Genomic DNA, 22,404 nt, shown 5'->3' on the forward strand with positions numbered 1-22,404 from the left:
AATAATTTTTAGCCTATCAATTTCGCTTAAGTGATAGATATTTGTCGAGGGAGACGGGGTGGTTAAGGCGATGGACTGCTAATCCATTCGGCATTGCCCGCTTTGGTTCGAATCCCATCCTCGTCGTTCAGTCTCGATAATAATTTTTAGCCTATTCAATTTCGCTTAAGCGATAGATTAGTGGCGGGGGAGACGGGGTGGCCGAGTGGTTAAGGCGATGGACTGCTAATCCATTGGGCATTGCCCGCGTGGGTTCGAATCCCATCCTCGTCGTTCAGTCTCGATAATAATTTTTAGCCTATTCAATTTCGCTTAAGCGATTGATAAGTGGCGGGGGAGACGGGGTGGCCGAGTGGTGAAGGCGATGGACTGCTAATCCATTCGGCATTGCCCGCTTTGGTTCGAATCCCATCCTCGTCGTTCAGTCTCGATAATAATTTTTAGCCTATTCAATTTCGCTTAAGCGATAGATATTTGTCAAGGGAGACGGGGTGGTTAGGACGATGGACTGCTAATCCATTCGGCATTGCCCGCTTTGGTTCGAATCCCATCCTCGTCGTTGAGTCTCGATAATAATTTTTAGCCTATTCAATTTCGCTTAAGCGATAGATAAGTGGCGGGGGAGACGGGGTGGCCGAGTGGTTAAGGCGATGGACTGCTAATCCATTGGGCATTGCCCGCGTGGGTTCGAATCCCATCCTCGTCGTTCAGTCTCGATAATAATTTTTAGCTTATTCAATTTCGCTAAAGCGATAGATAAGTGGCGGGGGAGACGGGGTGGCCGATTGGTTAAGGCGATGGACTGCTAATCCACTGGGCAATGCCCGCTTTGGTTCGAATCCCATCCTCGTCGTTCAGTCTCGATAATAATTTTTAGCCTATTCAATTTCGCTTATGCGATAGATAAGTGGCGGGGGAGACGGGGTGGCCGACTGGTTAAGGCGATGGACTGCTAATCCATTGGGCATTGCCCGCGTGGGTTCGAATCCCATCCTCGTCGTTCAGTCTCGATAATAATTTTTAGCCTATTCAATTTCGCTTAAGCGATAGATATTTGTGGAGGGAGACGGGGTGGTTAAGGCGATGGACTGCTAATCCATTGGGCATTGCCCGCTTTGGTTCGAATCCCATCCTCGTCGTTCAGTCTCGATAATAATTTTTAGCCTATTCAATTTCGTTTAAGCGATAGATATTTGTCGAGGGAGACGGGGTGGCCGAGTGGTTAAGGCGATGGACTGCTAATTCAATGGGCATTGCCCGCGTGGGTTCGAATCCCATCCTCGTCGTTCATACTCGATAATAATTTTTAGCCTATTCAATTTCGCTTAAGCGATAGATGAGATGCGAGGGAGACGGGGTGGCCGAGTGGTTAAGGCGATGGACTGCTAATCCATTGGGCATTGCCCGCTTTGGTTCGAATCCCATCCTCGTCGTTCAGTCTCGATAATAATTTTTAGCCTATTCAATTTCGCTAAAGCGATAGATAAGTGGCGGGGGAGACGGGGTGGCCGATTGGTTAAGGCGATGGACTGCTAATCCATTGGGCATTGCCCGCGTGGGTTCGAATCCCATCCTCGTCGTTCAGTCTCGATAATAATTTTTAGCCTATTCAATTTCGCTTAAGCGATGGATATTTGTCGAGGGAGACGGGTGGTTAAGGCGATGGACTGCTAATCCATTGGGCATTGCCCGCTTTGGTTCGAATCCCATCCTCGTCGTTCAGTCTCGATAATAATTTTTACCCTATTCAATTTCGCTTAAGCGATAGATATTTGTGGAGGGAGACGGGGTGGTTAAGGCGATGGACTGCTAATCCATTGGGCATTGCCCGCTTTGGTTCGAATCCCATCCTCGTCGTTCAGTCTCGATAATAATTTTTAGCCTATTCAATTTCGCTTAAGCGATTGATAAGTGGCGGGGGAGACGGGGTGGCCGAGTGGTTAAGGCGATGGACTGCTAATCCATTGGGCATTGCCTCGTGGGTTCGAATCCCATCCTCGTCGTTCAGTCTCGATAATAATTTTTAGCCTATTCAATTTCGCTTAAGCGATAGATATTTGTCGAGGGAGACGGGGTGGTTAAGGCGATGGACTGCTAATCCAATCGGCATTGCCCGCTTTGGTTCGAATTCCATCCTCGTCGTTCAGTCTCGATAATAATTTTTAGCCTATTCAATTTCGCTTAAGCGATAGATATTTGTCGAGGGAGACGGGGTGGTTAGGACGATGGACCGCTAATCCATTCGGCATTGCCCGCTTTGGTTCGAATCCCATCCTCGTCGTTCAGTCTCGATAATAATTTTTAGCCTATTCAATTTCGCTTAAGCGATAGATATTTGTCGAGGGAGACGGGGTGGTTAAGACGATGGACTGCTAATCCATTCGGCATTGCCCGCTTTGCTTCGAATCCCATCCTCGTCGTTCAGTCTCGATAATAATTTTTAGCCTATTCAATTTCGCTTAAGCGATAGATAAGTGGCGGGGGAGACGGGGTGGCTGAGTGGTAAAGGCGATGGACTGCTAATCCATTCGGCATTGCCCGCTTTGGTTCGAATCCCATCCTCGTCGTTCAGTCTCGATAATAATTTTTAGCCTATTCAATTTCGCTTAAGCGATAGATATTTGTCGAGGGAGACGGGGTGGTTAAGACGATGGACTGCTAATCCATTCGGCATTGCCCGCTTTGGTTCGAATCCCATCCTCGTCGTTGAGTCTCGATAATAATTTTTAGCCTATTCAATTTCGCTTAAGCGATAGATAAGTGGCGGGGGAGACGGGGTGGCCGAGTGGTTAATTCGATGGACTGCTAATCCATTGGGCATTGCCCGCGTGGGTTCGAATCCCATCCTCTTCGTTCAGTCTCGATAATAATTTTTAGCCTATTCAATTTCGCTTAAATGATAGATATTTGTCGAGGGAGACGGGGTGTATAAGGCGATGGACTGCTAATCCATTGGGCATTGCCCGCGTGGGTTCGAATCCTATCCTCGTCGTTCAGTCTCGATAATAATTTTTAGCCTATTCAATTTCGCTTAAGCGATAGATATTTGTCGAGGGAGACTGGGTGGTTAAGACGATGGACTGCTAATCCATTCGGCAATGCCCGCTTTGGTTCGAATCCCATCCTCGTCGTTCAGTCTCGATAATAATTTTTAGCCTATTCAATTTCGCTTAAGCGATAGATAAGTGGCGGGGGAGACGGGGTGGCCGAGTGGTTAAGGCGATGGACTGCTAATCCATTGGGCATTGCCCGCGTGGGTTCGAATCCCATCCTCGTCGTTCAGTCTCGATAATAATTTTCAGCCTATTCAATTTCGCTTAAGCGATAGATATTTGTGGAGGGAGACGGGGTGGTTAAGGCGATGGACTGCTAATCCATTGGGCATTGCCCGCTTTGGTTCGAATCCCATCCTTGTCGTTCAGTCTCGATAATAATTTTTCGCCTATTCAATTTCGCTTAAGCGATAGATAAGTGGTGGGGGAGACGGGGTGGCCGAGTGGTTAAGGCGATGGACTGCTAATCCATTGGGCATTGCCCGCGTGGGTTCGAATCCCATCCTCGTCGTTCAGTCTCGATAATAATTTTTAGCCTATTCAATTTCGCTTAAGCGATAGATATTTGTCGAGGGAGACGGGGTGGTTAAGGCGATGGACTGCTAATCCATTCGGCATTGCCCGCTTTGGTTCGAATCCCATCCTCGTCGTTCAGTCTCGATAATAATTTTTAGCCTTTTCAATTTCGCTTAAGTGATAGATAAGTACCGGGGGAGACGGGGTGGCCGAGTGGTTAAGGCGATGGACTGCTAATCCATTGGGCATTGCCCGCGTGGGTTCGAAACCCATCCTCGTCGTTCAGTCTCGATAATAATTTTTAGCCTATTCAATTTCGCTTAAGCGATAGATATTTGTGGAGGGAGACGGGGTGGTTAAGGCGATGGACTGCTAATCCATTGGGCATTGCCGCTTTGGTTCGAATCCCATCCTCGTCGTTCAGTCTCGATAATAATTTTTAGCCTATTCAATTTCGCTTAAGCGATGGATATTTGTCGAGGGAGACGGGTGGTTAAGGCGATGGACTGCTAATCCATTGGGCATTGCCCGCTTTGGTTCGAATCCCATCCTCGTCGTTCAGTCTCGATAATAATTTTTAGCCTATTCAATTTCGCTTAAGCGATAGATATTTGTCGAGGGAGACGGGGTGGTTAGGACGATGGACTGCTAATCCATTGGGCCTTGCCCGCTTTGGTTCGAATCCCATCCTCGTCGTTCAGTCTCGATAATAATTTTTAGCCTATTCAATTTCGCTGAAGCGATAGATATTTGTCGAGGGAGACGGGGTGGTTAAGGCGATGGACTGCTAATCCATTCGGCATTGCCCGCTTTGGTTCGAATCCCATCCTCGTCGTTCAGTCTCGATAATAATTTTTAGCCTATTCAATTTCGCTTAAGCCATAGATATTTGTGGAGGGAGACGGGGTGGTTAAGGCGATGGACTGCTAATCCATTCGGCATTGCCCGCTTTGGTTCGAATCCCATAGTCTTCGTTCAGTCTCGATAATAATTTTTAGCCTATTCAATTTCGCTTAAATGATAGATATTTGTCGAGGGAGACGGGGTGTATAAGGCGATGGACTGCTAATCCATTGGCCATTGCCCGCGTGGGTTCGAATCCTATCCTCGTCGTTCAGTCTCGATAATAATTTTTAGCCTATTCAATTTCGCTTAAGCGATAGATATTTGTCGAGGGAGACGGGGTGGTTAAGACGATGGACTGCTAATCCATTCGGCATTGCCCGCTTTGGTTCGAATCCCATCCTCGTCGTTCAGTCTCGATAATAATTTTTAGCCTATTCAATTTCGCTTAAGCGATAGATAAGTGGCGGGGGAGACGGGGTGGCCGAGTGGTTAAGGCGATGGACTGCTAATCCATTGGGCATTGCCCGCGTGGGTTCGTATCCCATCCTCGTCGTTCAGTCTCGATAATAATTTTTAGCCTATTCAATTTCGCTTAAGCGATAGATAAGTGGCGGGGGAGACGGGGTGGCCGAGTGGTTAAGGCGATGGACTGCTAATCCATTGGGCATTGCCCGCGTGGGTTCGAATCCCATCCTCGTCGTTCAGTCTCGATAATAATTTTTTGCCTATTCAATTTCGCTTAAGCGATAGTGGGTAGACGACGGAGACGGGGTGGCCGAGTGTTTAAGGCGATGGATGCTTATCCAGTGGGCATTGCCCGCTTGGGTTCGAATCCCATCCCCGTCGCTCAGTTTCATTTATAATATTTAGCTTATTTAATGTCGCTTTAGCGATGGGATGAGTGACGTTGGAGACGGTTTGGCGGAGTGGTTAAGACGATGGACTGCTAATCCATTGGGAATTGCCCGCGTGGGTTAGATTCTTATCCCCATGTAAGTTATTATAACTATTTACATACTATTCCGCTTAAGCTGAGTTTATAATTTTCAGGAAGCGTAACATGTTTCTGTAGTTCTGTGGTAAAACACTCACCTGGCATGCACGAGGGCTTGTGTTTGAATCCCGCCCCATAATATCGCCAATTAATAATACGACGTATACCGTGATTATTTTGTGGAATCCATGCCATTTGGACGTTTAGACGTTTACTGTTCCTCTCAGCGCTCGGTCCGTTCCAAAAGTTATTAGCCAGTTGGAGCGTAGGTACCCAGTACATACAAAACACAAATATCATTCGAAAACATGATACAAACACAACGACGCACAAGCATACGCACGACCTGTAACCGTATAATAATGTACGCCAACCGCAAAAAAAGATATACGTGTTTTTGGAAAAAAAACTGTTTTAGAAAATGTTTTACCAAATCTCAAAAACTGCGAACGGGGTGATTTCACATTGCCCCGGAATTGCAATCGCGTTTTAGCAGCGAACAACAGGCACACACACACAAACACCCAAACACACAGACAACCAGACTCACACACAGACATGGTGACTGTAATACCCCTCCTAGGGACTTAAAATTGTAATACATAGGATAATATTAGTTCATCGGTTTTTGGGACTGGACTAGATCTTTGTTCCATAAAACCCTGCGAAGTTTATTTAGGTTAACTAAAATTTATTCAATATATCTGAAGCAGTTTCCTGTTAAAACTAAATTGTCTTCTCTAATACCTGTCTCTTCTTGCCCGCAACGAATGACACAGGGCTACTTATTAGACCTTCTTTTCTCAGCGTAGCCTAGCTTTTTCCTATAATTTTATGATTATTATTCCCTCCTTTAAAGTTCGACTTTGATATGGTGTTGTGAGAAATTTCGAATGGCAGAAAAACATTTATATTTTCAAGTGTGTCAAAAAATGGAACGTAAAATAGTTTTATATTTCGTTTACAGTTTTTGAGTACGATTCCGTAATTTTTTTTGCCAGTTTTACGCCATTCGTTGCTAGTGAATGTACAGTATATAAGGTTATAAAAACTTTTATCTAGATATTTATTTTTTATGAGATATCTTTGATTCTTTAAAAGTAAAATGGTTTTATTTGCTAAACAAACACGTTCAAAAAGCAAAATAGTTTTTTGGTTACCAAAATCGTTACTTGAGGCAATATAAAAGGAAAGCACTATGGCAGATAGATCATTCACGCTTCTAGTTATCCCTATTCTGTAACACGGTTCATTCCATAATCGTGCAATATGTCAGTCGCAAAAGAAACCGTGCTGTGTTGCGTAGTACTGGTTGCCATTATTACTTCGTCGAAAGGTAAAGTTTAATGTTTAATATCATCATAATTTTGAAAGTCGAGATATTTACTTACACTTATGTTTGTTCTCCAGGCGATGTAGTTGACGATATATTTGGAACGCAATTACCGGTGACCGAGTTAACGCCTGCAATGAGCGACGGACACGGAAGTGACGTCTTTAAGCCGATCATCATTTCTCACGTGTTTCATTTCATATTTGGCAAGAACGCTTTCTCAAGTGATACACAGAACGGAACGTCTATACCAGTTTATGACGCAACCACCGAGGTTGCGGATGGTTCGAGCAAGTTGCCGCCGACCGAATCTACTGGCACTACGACTTTCGTTCCATCTAGTACATCCGTCACACCTTCTTCGTCCCCGGTAGAGCCCACCGTCGACCCGGATCAAGATGACGATGGTACTGGTATCGGAGCAGGTTGGCTCGCGGCGGTCATAATGGGTGGTGTGGCTGGAGGCGTCGCCATCATCTTCTTGGTCATCTTCGTAATCCAGAAACTAGAGAAAAGGCGTTCTGACGACGAGGCCAATTCATTACTCGAAACCGATGCCTGAGTTCATCGTATCAATTTCATTTAATTTAATTTAATATAGTTCTGTGTTTTAAATAAATGCTTTCTATGCGTAATACTAGTACTTAATTTATTTTAACAACAGTACGCGCGGAGGTGGGTGAAATGTTATTTCAGAAAGTGAGGTGTATAATCTCCATTAAAGAATGATGGTGGCTGAAAGAGGTAGAAGGCTCAGTTTCTTGAGTTAAATTTTTAATAACAAGTTTATGTGCTTCTTTCTTTGGAATGGACCTTAAAAACCTATTGCTTCGCGTTATGGTATTCCAAATGTTAACAATATGTCATTGCACAGTGACGTCGTTAGGAGGTTTAGCTACAGGTCACTTATATTTCTGGCGGTCTAATTTTTTAACAGAGAAGACAATTGTTTTAGTATAAATTATGTTCAAATAAAAATGATCATAGTCAAGTTTTTCATTATGCATCGGCGCCGAGATAAAAAATAAATACTGATAACGCTTTTCTAAAATTAAAAGATACTGTTATTGCCTTACACTTCTACGTGCAGTAAAGAGAATGGCTGAATGAAGTATTTCCGGTTTGGTTGCTTACCAGATCAACCAATCAGCCAGCAAGCAAACCACACCGATTCTCAAGTCAACCAGGTTTGACACAAACTTAATTATTTCCTTCATTATAATGGCTAGCCTCGACTTAAAAATCTCGGTTAGACCTAAGAGTATTTTCTCCTCGCGCAAAAGTTATCCGTCAAGCCCAACAAGAGATTTTCATGTTGACCCTCACTATCACCGCGTTTCACTAGTTTTTACAAGAACCACATAAAGAGAAGATGGCAAGTGTAGGCTCAGGGCTCCGACGTGGTACTTAACAGGTGGTAAATTATGTGGTATATAATGGTAAATAACGTTATGGTGTAAAGTGAAAAAGTGGTTGATAATGGCCAATGATATATTTCCATGAATTATTTGCGGTATTTAAAACTTTAAACGACATTTAAGAAGATAAACTTGTAAGATTTAGAACAGACTCGTAGAGTAATGAAAATAACGTTTAAGATCTTCTAAAGTTGAGATATTAACTTTTAATGTTTTCTTTTTTCACATATTATTATGTAATATACAACAATATTTACCATAATTTTCTATATTTTCCATATTTACCATTAATTACCATAATTTTCTATATTTTCCATATTTACCATTAATTACCATAATTTTCTATATTTTCCATATTTACCATTAATTACCATAATTTTCTATATTTTCCATATTTACCATTAATTACCATAATTTTCTATATTTTCCATATTTACCATTAATTACCATAATTTTCTATATTTTCCATATTTACCATTAATTACCATAATTTTCTATATTTTCCATATTTACCATTAATTACCATAATTTTCTATATTTTCCATATTTACCATTAATTACCATAATTTTCCATTTGTACCATTATTTACTATAATTTTCCATATTTACAATTATTTACCGTATCTTCCCATATTTACCATAATTTTTTTATATTTACCATTTCTTTACCATAACTTTCAATATTTAGCAGTGGTATGCACAATATCCGAAAAAAGTAGTATTTTTGGAACAATCTGCAGGCCTATTAAGGGTGATGCAATTGCCGATGCCTAGTTAATCTACGAAAATTTCGTAACCTTTATAAATGACCCCAGCGCATCCTGCCGGGTTATCTCGCCCCTCTCGCCGAGGATTAGGCAGTATTTAGTGGTTCGCCAATACTCGCGCGGCTGACCAATACTTTCGATTTTCCGCTGAAGTGCTCCTCTGTGTCGGTTTCGCGAGGCCACGAGCCAACTTCGCAGTCCAATAAACTGTCATCGACACCGTATATCGCCGCGTGAGCTCCGACGAAGTTGAATCGAGTTGTTAAGCTTTCCAATAAATGGTCGCTGGAGTGTACCTTCATTAATAAAGACGGAAAAGAAATAAATCTAGCGAATCTTAGTTTTCGATAAGGCATTGCTACCGGGACGTCCTGAACGAAATTAGCTCTCGAAGACAGAGCTAAATGGTCGTCCTTAAGCAGGAGCTCAAATCTACGCTTACAATAAATTCGGTTAGCTTCTATTAGAATTCAAAGATACCAGATAAGTACCAAGTCAAGCCAAGAACGCGTAGAGCTCTTAAAGATTACATCGTCCCCTGCTGCCATGACTTTATTCGTGTATTTCTCAGAATGGTAAAGCTTTAAAAATCTGTCTGTACGCTATCTGAAAATTGCGAAACAATTTGAAATTTTGGTTCGCCCTGTTTGAAAATTAAACAATTGGTAGTCGCTGACTGAAGCGTTATAATTTATTTAATAATAGATAAGTAAATAAATAGTTAGATAATAGATATATAAACAAATAACTTTTATTTAAATTTTAAACTAAAATTGTATACCAAGCTCGTTTAACATAGCAATTATTACACTTTTATACATGCATGGCAATCCAAAAAATGTAGCAAACTGGAGAGCGATCTCCCTTTTAAATTCCGATTTTAAAGTTTTATCAAAAGTCATCGCTAACCGGATCCGGAAGAAAATAAGGAAAGTGATCGATCCTGATCAAACATCAAGTGTTCCCGGACGCAGCATTCAGTCAAACCAAAATATCACAAGAGACATTCTCAACCATTATAGTTTCAATTCAAGTGAAACTTTATTAATAATATCCTTGATCAAGCAAAGCGTTTGACCATGTCAAACATATTTACCTGTTTAAGATTATTATTTTCGTTGGATTCGGTAATATGATCACAAATTTTAAGCAAACTGTTTACTCCTCTACTGAAGCGAGAAATAAAATTGAAAACAATTTGTCCTCGAAATTTCGGATTGCAAAAGGCATCCGCCAGGGCGATCCGCTTTCCAGCTTTTTATTTCACCTCTCCAATTTCGTAAAAATTTGGCTGATTATTCTATAAGATTATCATTTAATCCTAGACCGTTGACTGTTTTATCGTTTGCAGACTATTAATGCACTTTTATCACAAAGGAAAATGGGTTTGAAATTTTTAAAAACGAATGCACAATATAGCGCTATCAGCAATTGCAAATTTAATATCGAAAAAGTGATGGCCTTTGGTAAAATAGAGCCAACACTCCATTTTGTGTAAGTTGAAATAATAGCAAAATCCTAGGATAAATTTTACAACTAGAGAAAATCCATTAAATAATCAAGCCGAAAAACTAACGGAAAATGTTACCATAAATTAAATATATCGTTTAACGCCCATTTACCTGTATTTTAATGAATATTATTAAAATGGCTATATATTACACCAGGAGACTATATAGGTATACACTTGGAATGTCTAAGGAAGATTTTTACGGCCGTGATGAAGCTCGTAGAAACGGGCGTGTCTTAAAGCGGGAAAACTCAGGACAAAAACTTTCGCGCCTCGCTACCCTAATTCGACGAAAACTCGTCATTAAGCCTAGTCACGGTTATTATCTTATTAGCTTACCTGATTATCTCTTTTATAACCATACAAATACCTGAAATTAGGTATCACTACACTTCTTTCGCGAAGAACATTATAATTACTTCAAAATATTAAGTACGATAACAAATTGAGGTTTTCAAATCCATCGTTTTATAAGCCTTTTTAGCGCGGGAAGATCGCCTATTTGTTACCATGACGACGCATTATTTTCGCGTCAAACCTTGAGCCAATGAATTTTAAATGTCGTGTTACGTCCAGAGATAGGCAAAAACCAGTAAGTAGTTCGAGCCCACGCTGCGCTCATCTCTTTTAGTTAGAGGTGTGCAAATACCTTTTTTTGGGGATCGAATCGAATATCAAATATATTTTTCAAAGCACGGCAAATACCAAATCGAATATTTATAACGTCAAATAATTTGGTCGAATATTTTTAGGGCAAAAATTTAGACCAGTTAACTGATCAAATACCAAATAGTATTTCGAATATCAAATTATTCGACGTATTTGGTTTTCAAATAGCCAAATAGTTTGCATATTTGTCAAAAAAAGTAATTGAAATCACTGTTCGTTTTACTTGAAAATAGTAAAATATTAAACCTAATACAGTATAGCCTAGAAGAAAGTTCCCTTTGCGAACTTGGTAAATCAGTAGTATAATGAGTTAATGACGGGCCCGTCCTAAAAGATGGTCTTTTAAATTTTTAATTTTACTTAGCCTTCTCTAATGCTCTTAATAAAAAACACTGAAGGGGGTCCATTGTCTCAGGCTGCAGGCGGGCCCATAATTTTATATTACGCCACTGTGGTAAACTCTAACTTACCATTCAAATTAATTATAAATGTTGTACAAAATTTCTTTATTTTCTAACTTCCTTCGAACAATTTTTTCGATTTGATCAAAATGAGTTAATCGTAACCTACAAAAATATAGTGCATATCAACTTATCAATTATCATACATATTTTAATTGGGTACCATGGCAAAATAATAATAATAATAATTAACTAGGCTAATACCCTAGGTACCACTCCAGGACAAAGTCTTCTAGCGACTTTTAACCTTTAGTAACTACTAACTACAATTAAAATCAAAGGCAGGCGAGTAATCTGGCCAATAGGCGCTAGAATAAACAGCTTCTGCCTTTCGCTGAGAAGTTTTAATACAAACGGTATGGATAATGGACGTGCAAGCTACTCTTTATATGGTCCTTGGCGCTGCGGCCTAAAGAGAGGTGCCAGAAATAAGGACTAGTTCGGAAATTTCACTACGCTCTCCTGGGATGGCCTTGAACTTCAACAAATTAGAAAAAGACCCGCGGTTATTCGACCAGTTTGCAAACTATTTGAAAATACCAAATACTTTTTTCCTATCTTTTCGAATATTCGACTATTTGATCAAAAAATTCGATTATTCGCGAACTTTTCCAAGCGCTATTCGATTCGACGAATCGAATATTCGATTTGGTATTCGATCGAATTATTTGGTCTGACCAAATATTTTGCACACCCCTACTTTTAGTACAAGAAGGCGAGCCCACGCTCGCGCTCATCTCTTTTAGTACAAGAGGGCAAGCCAAACGTTTATGATTAAAATCGGTGCTATTTAAAAGGGCCCCGAGTTGTTTTTCGCGGGGGGGGGCGGAGTTCCTAGTTACGCCACTGGCTCGCGCTCATCACTTTTAGTACAAGAGAGCGAGCCCGCGCTCGCGCTTCTCTCTTTTAGTACAAGAGGGCGAACCCGCGCTCACGCTTTTGACTTTTAGTACAAGAGGGGTAGCCCGCGCTTCCGCTCTTTTAAGAGGAAGAGCTAGAGCTCGCGGTCTGCTCGTAATGAGAAGCGCCCTCTCTCAGAGGCCGATAGATTCTGGGAAATTCACATTCAGAAAAAGCACCACGTGATGTGATTCGTGAAGAAAGGCGGGTATCAATTGTTTTAAATTTCGCTCTCTAAGAGTGGCGCTCGAGCTCTTCTCTTTTATCTTAGAAGCTGAATGGAGCTCACGCTCTTCTCTTTTCTCCGGAAGAGTGGAGCTCGCGCTCACGCTCTTCTCTTTTCTCCGGAAGAGTGGAGCTCGCGCTCGCGCTCTTCTCTTTTCTCCGGAAGAGTGGAGCTCGCGCTCGCGCTCTTCTCTTTTCTCCGGAAGAGTGGAGCTCGCGCTCGCGCTCTTCTCTTTTCTCCGGAAGAGTGGAGCTCGCGCTCGCGCTCTTCTCTTTTCTCCGGAAGAGTGGAGCTCGCGCTCGCGCTCTTCTCTTTTCTCCGGAAGAGTGGAGCTCGCGCTCGCGCTCTTCTCTTTTCTCCGGAAGAGTGGAGCTCGCGCTCGCGCTCTTCTCTTTTCTCCGGAAGAGTGGAGCTCGCGCTCGCGCTCTTCTCTTTTCTCCGGAAGAGTCGAGCTCGCGCCCAAAAATAGCTCTCGGACTCTTTAGAGCCCAGAGTCTGCCGATCTCTGGTTACGTCTTACACTTGACGTACTTAAGCCCCGCCTTTTTCTCGACCCGCTTTCGTAGCACCGTCCCAATGGAACCTTAGACATTCCAAGTGTATACCTCTATAGTTTCCTTATTACACTTATCACATGCGAATGAACGAAAAAAATGATAATCCTTTGTTAATGTTCAACAAGAAATTGTTATTATGGATATTAACTGAGTTTGAATTCCATAAAAAGAATGATACGCACGCTTTCATTGATTTTGTAAACGCAGGAATTTGTACTCACGACGGAAAAAACGATACTATTCTTTTAAACTTGTAAAATAACGATCGTTAGTTATTTTTGATTGTTGGTTACAATTGCATTTGTAATTTTTTTCAAACCATGAAATAACCACCTAGGCTTATCAAAAAATGAAATAAATAAATTGATAGATAGCTAAATACATTGATAACTAATAAATAGATAAATAGATAAATTAATGGTCTTACATTTAATATTTTGATAAGTCCTATTTACTATTGTGCGTTCTTAGAAACGCAAAGACTGAAAGTTGGTTTTATTTGTCGGGTATCCAATTTCTATCTCTTGATATTTTCTCAGACAAAACAAGACATTTTTCTAATAATAATTAGATAGATAATTATTTTAGATGTATTTTTGTTAATTATTTGAATAAAATATGTACTTTAGATTCGACTAAAACACTTTCGACTAGATAATTACCTTAGATTAATTATTATTTTTATTAAATTAGGCATTAAGTATCTCAGAAACCGTGATGGTGTTAAATGAAAATGATGCAGCCATGGGTAGTAAACATATAGTGCGGCAAGCATTTTTACGAACCTTGGGTAGTAAATAAGTAGGCGTCATGGTAGCAATATCAATTTGGGAAATTTGGAGGGGACCAAATTGGGCATTAGATGTCTCAGAAACTGTTAGGGTGAAAAATTTAAATGTCGCATGACAGGCCAATCAATTTGGGGATTAAATATATCGGAAGCTGTTAAGGCGATAAATATAAATGATACATCGATGAAGAGGAAATGAAAAGCTTTCGCTATCACAGTTTCAATTTAAGAAAACATATTTATATGCCGACCTTTTGGGTATTTAGCTTAACCTGAAAAAATTGCTCTAGAAAACATTCAGAACCCAGTGTTTTTTTGTATAAACAAACTGTACATGTATGTGGCTAACATCCTAAATGCCAACTAATTGATTTAAATTTTAAGCCCCATAACTAAGCAATATAGTTGTGGGTTCGAGTTTCGAAAATCACTTCTGATTTGGTATTCGATTCGACGAAGTGCTATCCTTGAGCATTCAATTCCTTTTCGATCATTTCGAATTGTTTAATATTCGATTCGGTGAAGTGCTACCCTCCAGCGTTCGATTCTTATTCAATCATTTCGAATTCTTTAATATTCGATTCGGTGAAGTGCTACCCTGCTGCGTTCGATTCGTATTCGATCATTTCGAATTGTTTAATATTTTCGATTCGACGAAGTGCAATCATCGAGCGTTCGATTCCTATTCGATCATTTCGAAATGTTTAATATTCGTTTGGAGCTTTTTTCTAAATTCGATAAGCTGTCCGAATTGATCGAAATGGCCTTATTCGCAGGGCCCTACATTCCTTCTCTATGGTTACTGAAAACGAGACAGTAAAAATCTTTCTCGCGCTGCATGCCAAATTAGGGATTCTTTCTACCGTTGCCTACGTTAATCAAGGCCGGGGCACGCTCCTTTGAACTTGTTTGTTGCGTAATATTCGCTACAGACAGCGTCCTGAATTTTACTTTTCGAAACTAAATATTAGGGGTCATTCATAAATTTTTAAATCTCAATAAACTAATTTATCTAGAATAATATGCCTAAGGCCCAGATTTATAGTTTAGTTAAAACATTAAGAACTAAATTATTGCCATCTATTTCATTAACTAATTATTAATTAATAAAAGATATTTATTTTACTTAACTATGCAAAAAAGGAAGAAAATCATCCCAAATACCTGGCTCTCGTTAACCCATAGAAAGAATTACACGAGTCGCGAAACCAAAGTTTTAAAAGTCTTATGACGTAACCCAAGAAATTCAGAGCGTGCCAAGCGGCAAAAATCTGCAAACCAAAATTATGAATATATCTCCAAAAATTTCGGGGCATGGGCCGTGATTGACGTAGGCAATGTTTCTACCACTGAAAGAAAGCTTTCGTTTTATGAAAACCATCTCTGGGATTTGAAGGATTTGGTTAAATGGTAATTATACTCTATTTGGCTTCTAACTTCAAATCGCACATATTTCAAACGCTAGAGGCTTTGGTTTTTACGCTTTACCCTTGGCAACGCCAGCAATGGGCGGGGCTAGGCTGCTGCTTACGTGAGTTACAGAAGAGGCCGTCAAAAGGGGCCTCCAAATAGTTGTCATTCGAAGCTCATTTCTTGGTTAACTTAGACAAAATTGCAAAAAAAGTATCTCAACGGTTCCTAGGTGAAAATAATATGAAAAACTCGAAACAGAATAGTTTACCCCGGTACCTCTGTCCAATGTCCATTGCCCCCTGGATTAAGAGAAGGCCTAGAAATCGTTTTTCGACAGGGGGCGGCAAACATTTTTTACACGCTCGCGAAACACTCCAACCTTTATATCGAGACGATCAAGGCGGGAATTTTAAATATTATCGCATAAGCCAATGCCCTTAAGCAATAGCAGCCAATCTTTCGCTGTCAACCTGACTTGATGACGTCAAAATGGAAAGATCTAGGGCCATCTTTCGGCCAACAGAGGCATAAAACTAAAATTGATTTTGCCAGTTTCAAAAATTCAACACCTGCCCATTTCTAGGCCTTCTCTTAATCCAGGGGCAATGCTCGGTCTGATATGCCGGAAAATCCACTTCAAGGGGTAAATCAGGTAGTTTTCAATACAGGTTGTCAACTAAAACGATACAGGGTCAATAACTCAAAACGTGTTTTAGCTAGAAATTAGAAATTTTCAGGACACATAGAATATGCAAGGGGCACTTGACAACGAAAATTTCCCTGACCTTGAATCATGTCTTCAATGTCATTCAAAATTAATCTCGAGAACCATTAGATAAACAAAAATGGTTTCGATTAGAAATGTGTTCCCCGTCACATTTTGGACTAGATAGCTTTCGGCCCATTTCATTTGACCAATAATAAATCGAGGGATTTTAAACAAAAACCGGTAGGTCGTAAAGAAAATATTGTACCAGAGATAATGTTGAAGGGCTAATTTCATGTTTCTATGTTAACACACTAGGTGGCACCACATCCTTGTACGTATTGTTCTATTATATCGTCTTCCCCTAACGATACTTGGAAATAGAGAGGCGCGCTATAGAGACGGACTAAGACAGATACGCGGCGAGCTAGAAGCTCTTAATTATGTATCATTCTTTAGTATTGAATAAATGTTAGTTGTTGTTGTCACCTGTCCGGGCTAGGTGGACGCTGGCGTAGGGCACTATGATGATAGGCCTCCGGTGGTATGGTCTCTGTTACTAGGTACACCGGGCTATAAATTCTGATACTCTGTTGTTAAGAATTAATGGTACAGTCTATTTATTGACCGTAGGTTACAGACTACTTAATCAGAGCTCAGGTTTATTAGAACTAGCTTAGACTTTAAATGAGAATTAACGAGTAACGAAATTAGGCTTCAGACAACAACATAGCAGCTAATAACTCGAAAAGTACTCATGCTAGAGTATCAAAATTTTCTAGACATACTTATCTGGTAGCGGGTCTTTAGGAATTTCCAACTTAGATGACCTTTAACTTATGGTTCAAGGTCATTCAAACTTTATCTCGAAAACAAATGGATTTAGAGAAATGGTTCCAATTTGAAAAGTGTGTGAATTGAAATTTTAAGTCTAACTGACTGTAACGCGATAAAAAAACACCATGATGGAAAAACTTTGTATGTGTAATGGTTCTCTAGATAAATTTTGTATGACCTTGAAGACATGGTGCAAAGTTATGGAAATTTCCGTAATCAATTGACCCCCTGAACGTTCTATGTGTCCTGAAAGTTTCAAATTCGTAGCTAAAACACATTTTGAGTTATTGGCCCTGTATCGCTTTCAGTTAAAATTACAACAAAATACATCACAATGGTTTCTGGGTGAAGAAAAGCGCGATCAACTAGAAAAAAATACTTTACCTCGGAATCGCTGTCGTATTTCCTGGAAAATCCCCTTTAACAAGCAAAGACTGGATATACATATTTTCGGTTAACATAGCCGAAATTTACCCTAACGCGTTGATGGGCAGAAGGTGGTTCGCAGGCCTTTTGGGAAATTTACCATTATTCATTAGTATTGTAATTGGCAGTTGATTTTTAGGTTACCCGTGCAGGTTTAAGGCTAGACCGGTTAACTAGCAATTCTAGCAATTGCAGGTTGGGTGGATCATTTTTTTTTGGGAAACATTAAAATTTACAGGTTGCATTATCGGTTGGAGTCTCTTTTCTAAGAGGGTACGAAAATTTTCGCAAATTCAAGGCAAGAGAAGCGGTGCTAGTTGAAGCATTTAGAGTACAAAACGCAAGCCTCAAGTGTTGTAGGGTCAATTTTTCGAAGTTCAAACCTTTAGATGGCCGTTATCGACGAGCTGGATCATCTGGTAACTCCACGTTATAGGTGTACACGGCCCTATCTTTGACTGTACTAATGAGAGTAAGCGTACTCTTATAATTTTGCACCTTTAACAGTGCTAAGTACGCTTAATCGGTGTACAGGTCATCTGAGAATGGTTAGCCCCTAGGTAGTGATGCTGGAATATTCCCGAACAACAAAATGTGTTTCATCTAGGAAGGAGTACGCAGCTAGTCTTTAAACATGCTAACGCAGTGCTGTGTACAAATTTACTTGGGCGAGCCTTTTACGGAAAGGGGAAAGGCAATTTCCGAATTTTCGTCTTCCGACGGCAGCAGGTGGTAAAGCGTCTAACCAATGAATATTGTACACAATAAAATAAATGACTTTTGTCGGGTTGCGTTCTCCTTGGCCGCGTTCAGTGACGCTCAACGGAGGGGAAATTGTTAATTAACCGTTGATCTCCGTTGGCGATCGTGACGTCACGTCTGTTGAACGCTTTTTTACGATTGTTGTAAATTTTATAAAATATCGTCTGTCGTGTCGTCTGCAACTAGCCTTCACGCGTGCTGTGACGTCACGATTGCGTTTATCAACAAAATAGCCGGCTCTTCCAGTCGCTTATTTCGTTGACTCTCCGTTTGCAAACATAACGTCAATCCCGGAAGTGAAAAAAGTCGTACAGTAGCGAATGCGCATTCAGGGGTCCAACCGTTTGCTGTTACTGAACGCGGCCCTTGTGTGGGGTGCTTTTTTTGGTTGCTCCTAGGTTTCACCAACTCAACCAAAATTGACAAAAACCACTTCGGGGAGGAGGGAGGAAATGGCTGCCTTGTGCTCAGCATGGATTCGCCACTACAACGTTTTAAAAATATATCTGTAGAAAGTGCACAGGAAATTAATAATAATCAGCTAGGCTAATACCCAAGGCACCACCTTAGGCCTAAGTCATCAAGCGACTTTTGAAGCCATTAATTCAGGTGGCCGGGTTACAATGCGTAGGAGGGTGGTGACAAGCCCTGCATGCCACGCGATCGAGCCAACAGCTCCCTACACTAACTATTACCGTTAACCTTAACAAGTTTTATATTAAATATGTTAAATATTGTTGCTTACGTTTTTTTCCCACTAGGTTTTTGAAGAACTTGAAATTGGCCCGCCATCTAAACTAATTGTCCAGCACTACCCAAACGGCTTCTAAGTGGATATATCAGAGGCCGTTCACCAATCAGGTAACAAAGTGAGAGGGTACGGGTGTGTTTAAGCCTTACTAAATGTTCAAAAGGGAAAGATTGGCCAAATTATGACGTAACAAAGAGAGTTTAAAATGTATTTCCGTGTTTGTGTATCGGAGATTCAACTCCCTAGTTATAATAATAATATCGATAAAATTAATTTATTTCTTGCAAATAAACTTAATAGCAATAATGTATGCGTACTGGAATTAGGAGAGTTTTCAGTAAAGTTGCACATCGTTAGTATGGGTTTCTGTTTAAAGGCAGTATTTACAATTTCTATCTAGGAGCAACAAACACAACACCCCACACAAGGAGAACGCAACCCGTCAAAACTTCAAAAGTCGTTCATTGGCTAGACGCTTTAGCGCCTGCTGCCGTCGGAAGGGGAAAATTCAAAATTGGCTCCCCCCCCCCCCCCACCCGTAAAACGTTCAGCGTAAAGGCTCGTGACACTCGTCCAATGAAATTCGTACACAACCCTTCGTTAGCGTGTTTAAAGGCTAGCTGCGGTCTCCTTGTGTTTGTTGCTCCTAGATTTATATATATTACAAATGTCTACATTTTGACCGTATTAGATTAATTATTTTCTTTCCCAGAGCAAACAATTGATTAAAAAATAACAATTTGATCGTACAAGCATACATTTCGGAAGGGTCATATTTCTGACAACAAATAGAAGCTTTGGTTTCACTTACGTTAGATATAATATCGTAAAACATAGTGGTATATTTATACTCCTCGCAATTTAGACCGTAAAAAAATTTCTATAGCGATTATTTGTGGCATTTTGAATTTCATCTGAATATCTAGTTTAACCATTTATTTTGTATAGATAATTTATTACGTTTTTCTTCTTAAGTGTATCGGTCACTACGTAAGTTTTGTCCTCATTTCTTGGAATATTGTTTAAGGTTCACCAATTCTGAAGATTAACTAGATTTTAGTTTAATTTTTGGCCGTAGTTTCATTACAATTTTTTTTTATCTAACTTGTTATCGTTGGAGAATAAGTAGATTTTAGAATTTTAGAGAATCACCTAAATTTATCAAATTTTTCAGTTACAATTACAAGTTAGTACTTAACTATCTCATTAATAATTTAGAGAAAGTCTCGACCACGTGACGAAAAGGTGACTCCGCGATCGGATCTTAAGAGAGCCGGGTGTACTGCGAGGAAGACGAACGTACATTGAAGTTAATTCACGCTTTTCGTATTGACAAATGCTATTTTGGAATACTTCTTCCCCTTAATAATTAAAAATGCCGTAAACAAACGTTGTGAAATTTGCAAGAATTAAAATTTTACACAATTCACAGGGGCAAAACTGTAGGTAAAAAAAACAGTAAGGCCATCGTTTTTTCTTTAATACATAGTTAATTTAAAAATATAAAATTCACCAAACATTTATTAAAAAATAGAGTTTTAAGTATTTTTCAAATTTGAGTTAGAGATCACCGCACGGTTAGGTACTTTTAACAAAATCACAAAATTAATAGTTCTTTCTTTATACACCATTCTTTAAGATTGAACCCGCGAACGATTAGTAAAAAACGTTGGAAAAATAGTCTCAGTCGATGACCTAGGAGCATTTATAGCAAAAGTACTATTTTATTTGCAGACAAAATTTCGTAATTTAAATTATTTTTTATACATTTATTTAAGGTGAAAAACTGAAATTAAGTACAAAAAATGTTCGAGGTAATTAAAAAAAATTTTCAATACAAATCTCGAACAACAGCTTCTGGTAAACACCTTAGCAATATTTTCGACAATTGCTTGTCACACGCTTAATTGGCGTAAGGAAATATCAAATTGCTATGGTCACCAAACTAAAGTTCAAATAAAAATTTCTATAATTTTGTAATGAAGATTAAAATTATTTATACCATCTTCAGCGCGCATTACTGAAGTGACGAAAAAAATTGTGCCAATATTTTAGCATTAGTCAAGATTAGTATGGTTTCATTATTAAAAAAAATAGTCTACGCTTATTAATTAAAACCTAATTAAGCAGTTGTTTCTCGCATATTGACAATCCGATACCACTCTGGCATGGCTTTTCTCTTCACTACACAAGCTATAATCAGAAACAGAGCCGCCGAACCTACAATCATAATAAATAACGCGCCTGTATAGAAATAATTCCACGAATCGTGCGCCTTCTCTGGCGTTGTGCCATTTGACAAAAGCATATTAACACCCAGGCTCACTTCTTGGTAAAACGCCGTCGAAGATTCCGCACTCGAGATGTTTTGATTAGCCATGAGCACTTGGCTCGTTTGAGCAGATATTCTGTTCCAATAATGTACTATCCAATCATAAGGAGTTGATCTGTTCTTATCCGAACCAGCTGCCAGAGAAAACCATCGTTATTTAAACAAAAGGCAGATAAATAAATTACGAAATGTATAGTACCTTTTTGAAACGCAATAAAAACTATCAACGAAAATAGTGTTATACTAAACTGCATAATTTAGGCAAAGTTTCAGTTTTTGCTGTAAATTATAAGCTATATAATGACTAGCAACTTGGGTCTTTTATCCAAGATTAATTATCGCAACTGAAATCGGTTTCAGATTCGAAAAGTAATTTTGAAAGTTAAATACCTTGAACTCGGAGTAGTAATATATAAAGTCGACTGTAAAAACGGGTGTTGAGTTTCGTAATACATCCCACACTTTCACGTCAAAGGAAGAATAAAAGCAGAGTAAATACGGAATAAGTAGCGACACAAATAACAGAAATGGTCACACAAGCAGTTTAAGTTGTAGGGCAATTCGTGACCGAAAACTATCACTATACGCTCTCTTTGGTTCACCATTGAAACCTACATAGGTTGCCGTTAAAGCAGACGCTATTAGTTTTTCCTCATCGTTATTTGTAAATTAGAATTTATAAATAATTTTACTTGCAAACGTTAGATCGTAGGCGCTAGTCGGAGAAGCTAGCTCCGTTACGCCACCTAGACTCATATCGGTCGCGAATTAATAAACGCACTAAATTATTTCTGCTCTCCCGATCCCTCTTCCGACCAAAAATGCGCATGTGCGATTGTATCACAAGTAGTCGCCATGTTTTTTGAAACATGAATATTCATCTTGATAGCTTCGTACTTACTCAGTCGCTGTTATTTCCCCCGATATAGGGATACGAATAAGCTTTATTTACCAGTATTTACCAAAATAGCTTTATTTACCAGTATTTACCAAAATAGCTTTATTTACCAGTATTTACCAAAATAGCTTTATTTACCTGTATTTACCGAAATAGCTTTATTTACCAGAATTTACCAAAATAGCTTTATTCACTAGTATTTACCAAAATAGCTTTATTTACCAGTATTTACCAAAATA

At 39.6% G+C, this 22,404-nt stretch overlaps 2 protein-coding genes and 13 non-coding genes across 16 annotated transcripts; 14 read left to right on the forward strand and 1 right to left on the reverse strand.

Annotated features, from left to right (window-relative positions):
• Window positions 1–191: 191 nt before the first annotated feature.
• TRNAS-GCU (transfer RNA serine (anticodon GCU)) lies at window positions 192–273 on the forward strand. The gene has a single exon. It is a non-coding gene; the product is annotated as a tRNA-Ser (tRNA).
• Window positions 274–338: 65 nt separating this feature from the next.
• On the forward strand, window positions 339–420 carry TRNAS-GCU (transfer RNA serine (anticodon GCU)). Its single transcript has one exon. It is a non-coding gene; the product is annotated as a tRNA-Ser (tRNA).
• A 204-nt stretch (window positions 421–624) lies between these two features.
• Window positions 625–706, forward strand: TRNAS-GCU (transfer RNA serine (anticodon GCU)). The gene has a single exon. It is a non-coding gene; the product is annotated as a tRNA-Ser (tRNA).
• A 212-nt stretch (window positions 707–918) lies between these two features.
• TRNAS-GCU (transfer RNA serine (anticodon GCU)) lies at window positions 919–1,000 on the forward strand. The gene has a single exon. It is a non-coding gene; the product is annotated as a tRNA-Ser (tRNA).
• A 204-nt stretch (window positions 1,001–1,204) lies between these two features.
• TRNAS-GCU (transfer RNA serine (anticodon GCU)) lies at window positions 1,205–1,286 on the forward strand. The gene has a single exon. It is a non-coding gene; the product is annotated as a tRNA-Ser (tRNA).
• Window positions 1,287–1,351: 65 nt separating this feature from the next.
• On the forward strand, window positions 1,352–1,433 carry TRNAS-GCU (transfer RNA serine (anticodon GCU)). The gene has a single exon. It is a non-coding gene; the product is annotated as a tRNA-Ser (tRNA).
• Window positions 1,434–1,498: 65 nt separating this feature from the next.
• Window positions 1,499–1,580, forward strand: TRNAS-GCU (transfer RNA serine (anticodon GCU)). Its single transcript has one exon. It is a non-coding gene; the product is annotated as a tRNA-Ser (tRNA).
• A 342-nt stretch (window positions 1,581–1,922) lies between these two features.
• Window positions 1,923–2,003, forward strand: TRNAS-GCU (transfer RNA serine (anticodon GCU)). Its single transcript has one exon. It is a non-coding gene; the product is annotated as a tRNA-Ser (tRNA).
• A 1,193-nt stretch (window positions 2,004–3,196) lies between these two features.
• TRNAS-GCU (transfer RNA serine (anticodon GCU)) lies at window positions 3,197–3,278 on the forward strand. The gene has a single exon. It is a non-coding gene; the product is annotated as a tRNA-Ser (tRNA).
• Window positions 3,279–3,482: 204 nt separating this feature from the next.
• Window positions 3,483–3,564, forward strand: TRNAS-GCU (transfer RNA serine (anticodon GCU)). Its single transcript has one exon. It is a non-coding gene; the product is annotated as a tRNA-Ser (tRNA).
• Window positions 3,565–3,768: 204 nt separating this feature from the next.
• TRNAS-GCU (transfer RNA serine (anticodon GCU)) lies at window positions 3,769–3,850 on the forward strand. Its single transcript has one exon. It is a non-coding gene; the product is annotated as a tRNA-Ser (tRNA).
• A 1,036-nt stretch (window positions 3,851–4,886) lies between these two features.
• On the forward strand, window positions 4,887–4,968 carry TRNAS-GCU (transfer RNA serine (anticodon GCU)). Its single transcript has one exon. It is a non-coding gene; the product is annotated as a tRNA-Ser (tRNA).
• A 65-nt stretch (window positions 4,969–5,033) lies between these two features.
• On the forward strand, window positions 5,034–5,115 carry TRNAS-GCU (transfer RNA serine (anticodon GCU)). Its single transcript has one exon. It is a non-coding gene; the product is annotated as a tRNA-Ser (tRNA).
• A 1,482-nt stretch (window positions 5,116–6,597) lies between these two features.
• On the forward strand, window positions 6,598–7,377 carry LOC149947141 (uncharacterized). Its single transcript, XM_090171769.1, has 2 exons — window positions 6,598–6,745; window positions 6,820–7,377. The coding sequence occupies exons 1-2, from the start codon at window positions 6,679–6,681 to the stop codon at window positions 7,302–7,304; spliced, it is 552 nt and encodes a 183-aa protein (XP_090027895.1). The 5' UTR covers window positions 6,598–6,678; the 3' UTR covers window positions 7,305–7,377.
• A 13,518-nt stretch (window positions 7,378–20,895) lies between these two features.
• Window positions 20,896–21,728, reverse strand: LOC149947142 (uncharacterized). Of its 2 annotated transcripts, XM_090172065.1 has the most exons (3): window positions 21,467–21,728; window positions 21,262–21,401; window positions 20,896–21,155 (listed from the first exon to the last, which is right to left on the reverse strand). In XM_090172065.1, the coding sequence occupies exons 1-3, from the start codon at window positions 21,519–21,521 to the stop codon at window positions 21,135–21,137; spliced, it is 216 nt and encodes a 71-aa protein (XP_090028191.1). In that variant the 5' UTR covers window positions 21,522–21,728; the 3' UTR covers window positions 20,896–21,134. The 2 variants fall into 2 exon arrangements, with proteins under 2 accessions (XP_090028191.1, XP_090028190.1); XM_090172064.1 differs by having other exon boundaries at window positions 20,896–21,401; window positions 21,467–21,721.
• Window positions 21,729–22,404: the final 676 nt, after the last annotated feature.

Source organism: Leiobunum rupestre, chromosome 4 (genome assembly GCF_980474605.1).
Source record: "Leiobunum rupestre chromosome 4, qqLeiRupe1.1.hap1, whole genome shotgun sequence".
NCBI lineage: Eukaryota > Metazoa > Arthropoda > Arachnida > Opiliones > Sclerosomatidae > Leiobunum > Leiobunum rupestre.

What these genes read in the sequence shown, in the direction of transcription:
- LOC149947141 (XM_090171769.1), top strand. Translation starts at nt 6,679, where the DNA reads ATGTCAGTCGCAAAAGAAACCGTGCTGTGTTGCGTAGTACTGGTTGCC. An exon ending in CATTATTACTTCGTCGAAAG is followed by an intron (nt 6,746 to 6,819) that starts GTAAAGTTTAAT and finishes TTTGTTCTCCAG; the next exon opens with GCGATGTAGTTGACGATATA.
- LOC149947142 (XM_090172064.1), bottom strand. Translation starts at nt 21,521, where the DNA reads ATGCAGTTTAGTATAACACTATTTTCGTTGATAGTTTTTATTGCGTTT. An exon ending in TTTTATTGCGTTTCAAAAAG is followed by an intron (nt 21,402 to 21,466) that starts GTACTATACATT and finishes TTTCTCTGGCAG; the next exon opens with CTGGTTCGGATAAGAACAGA.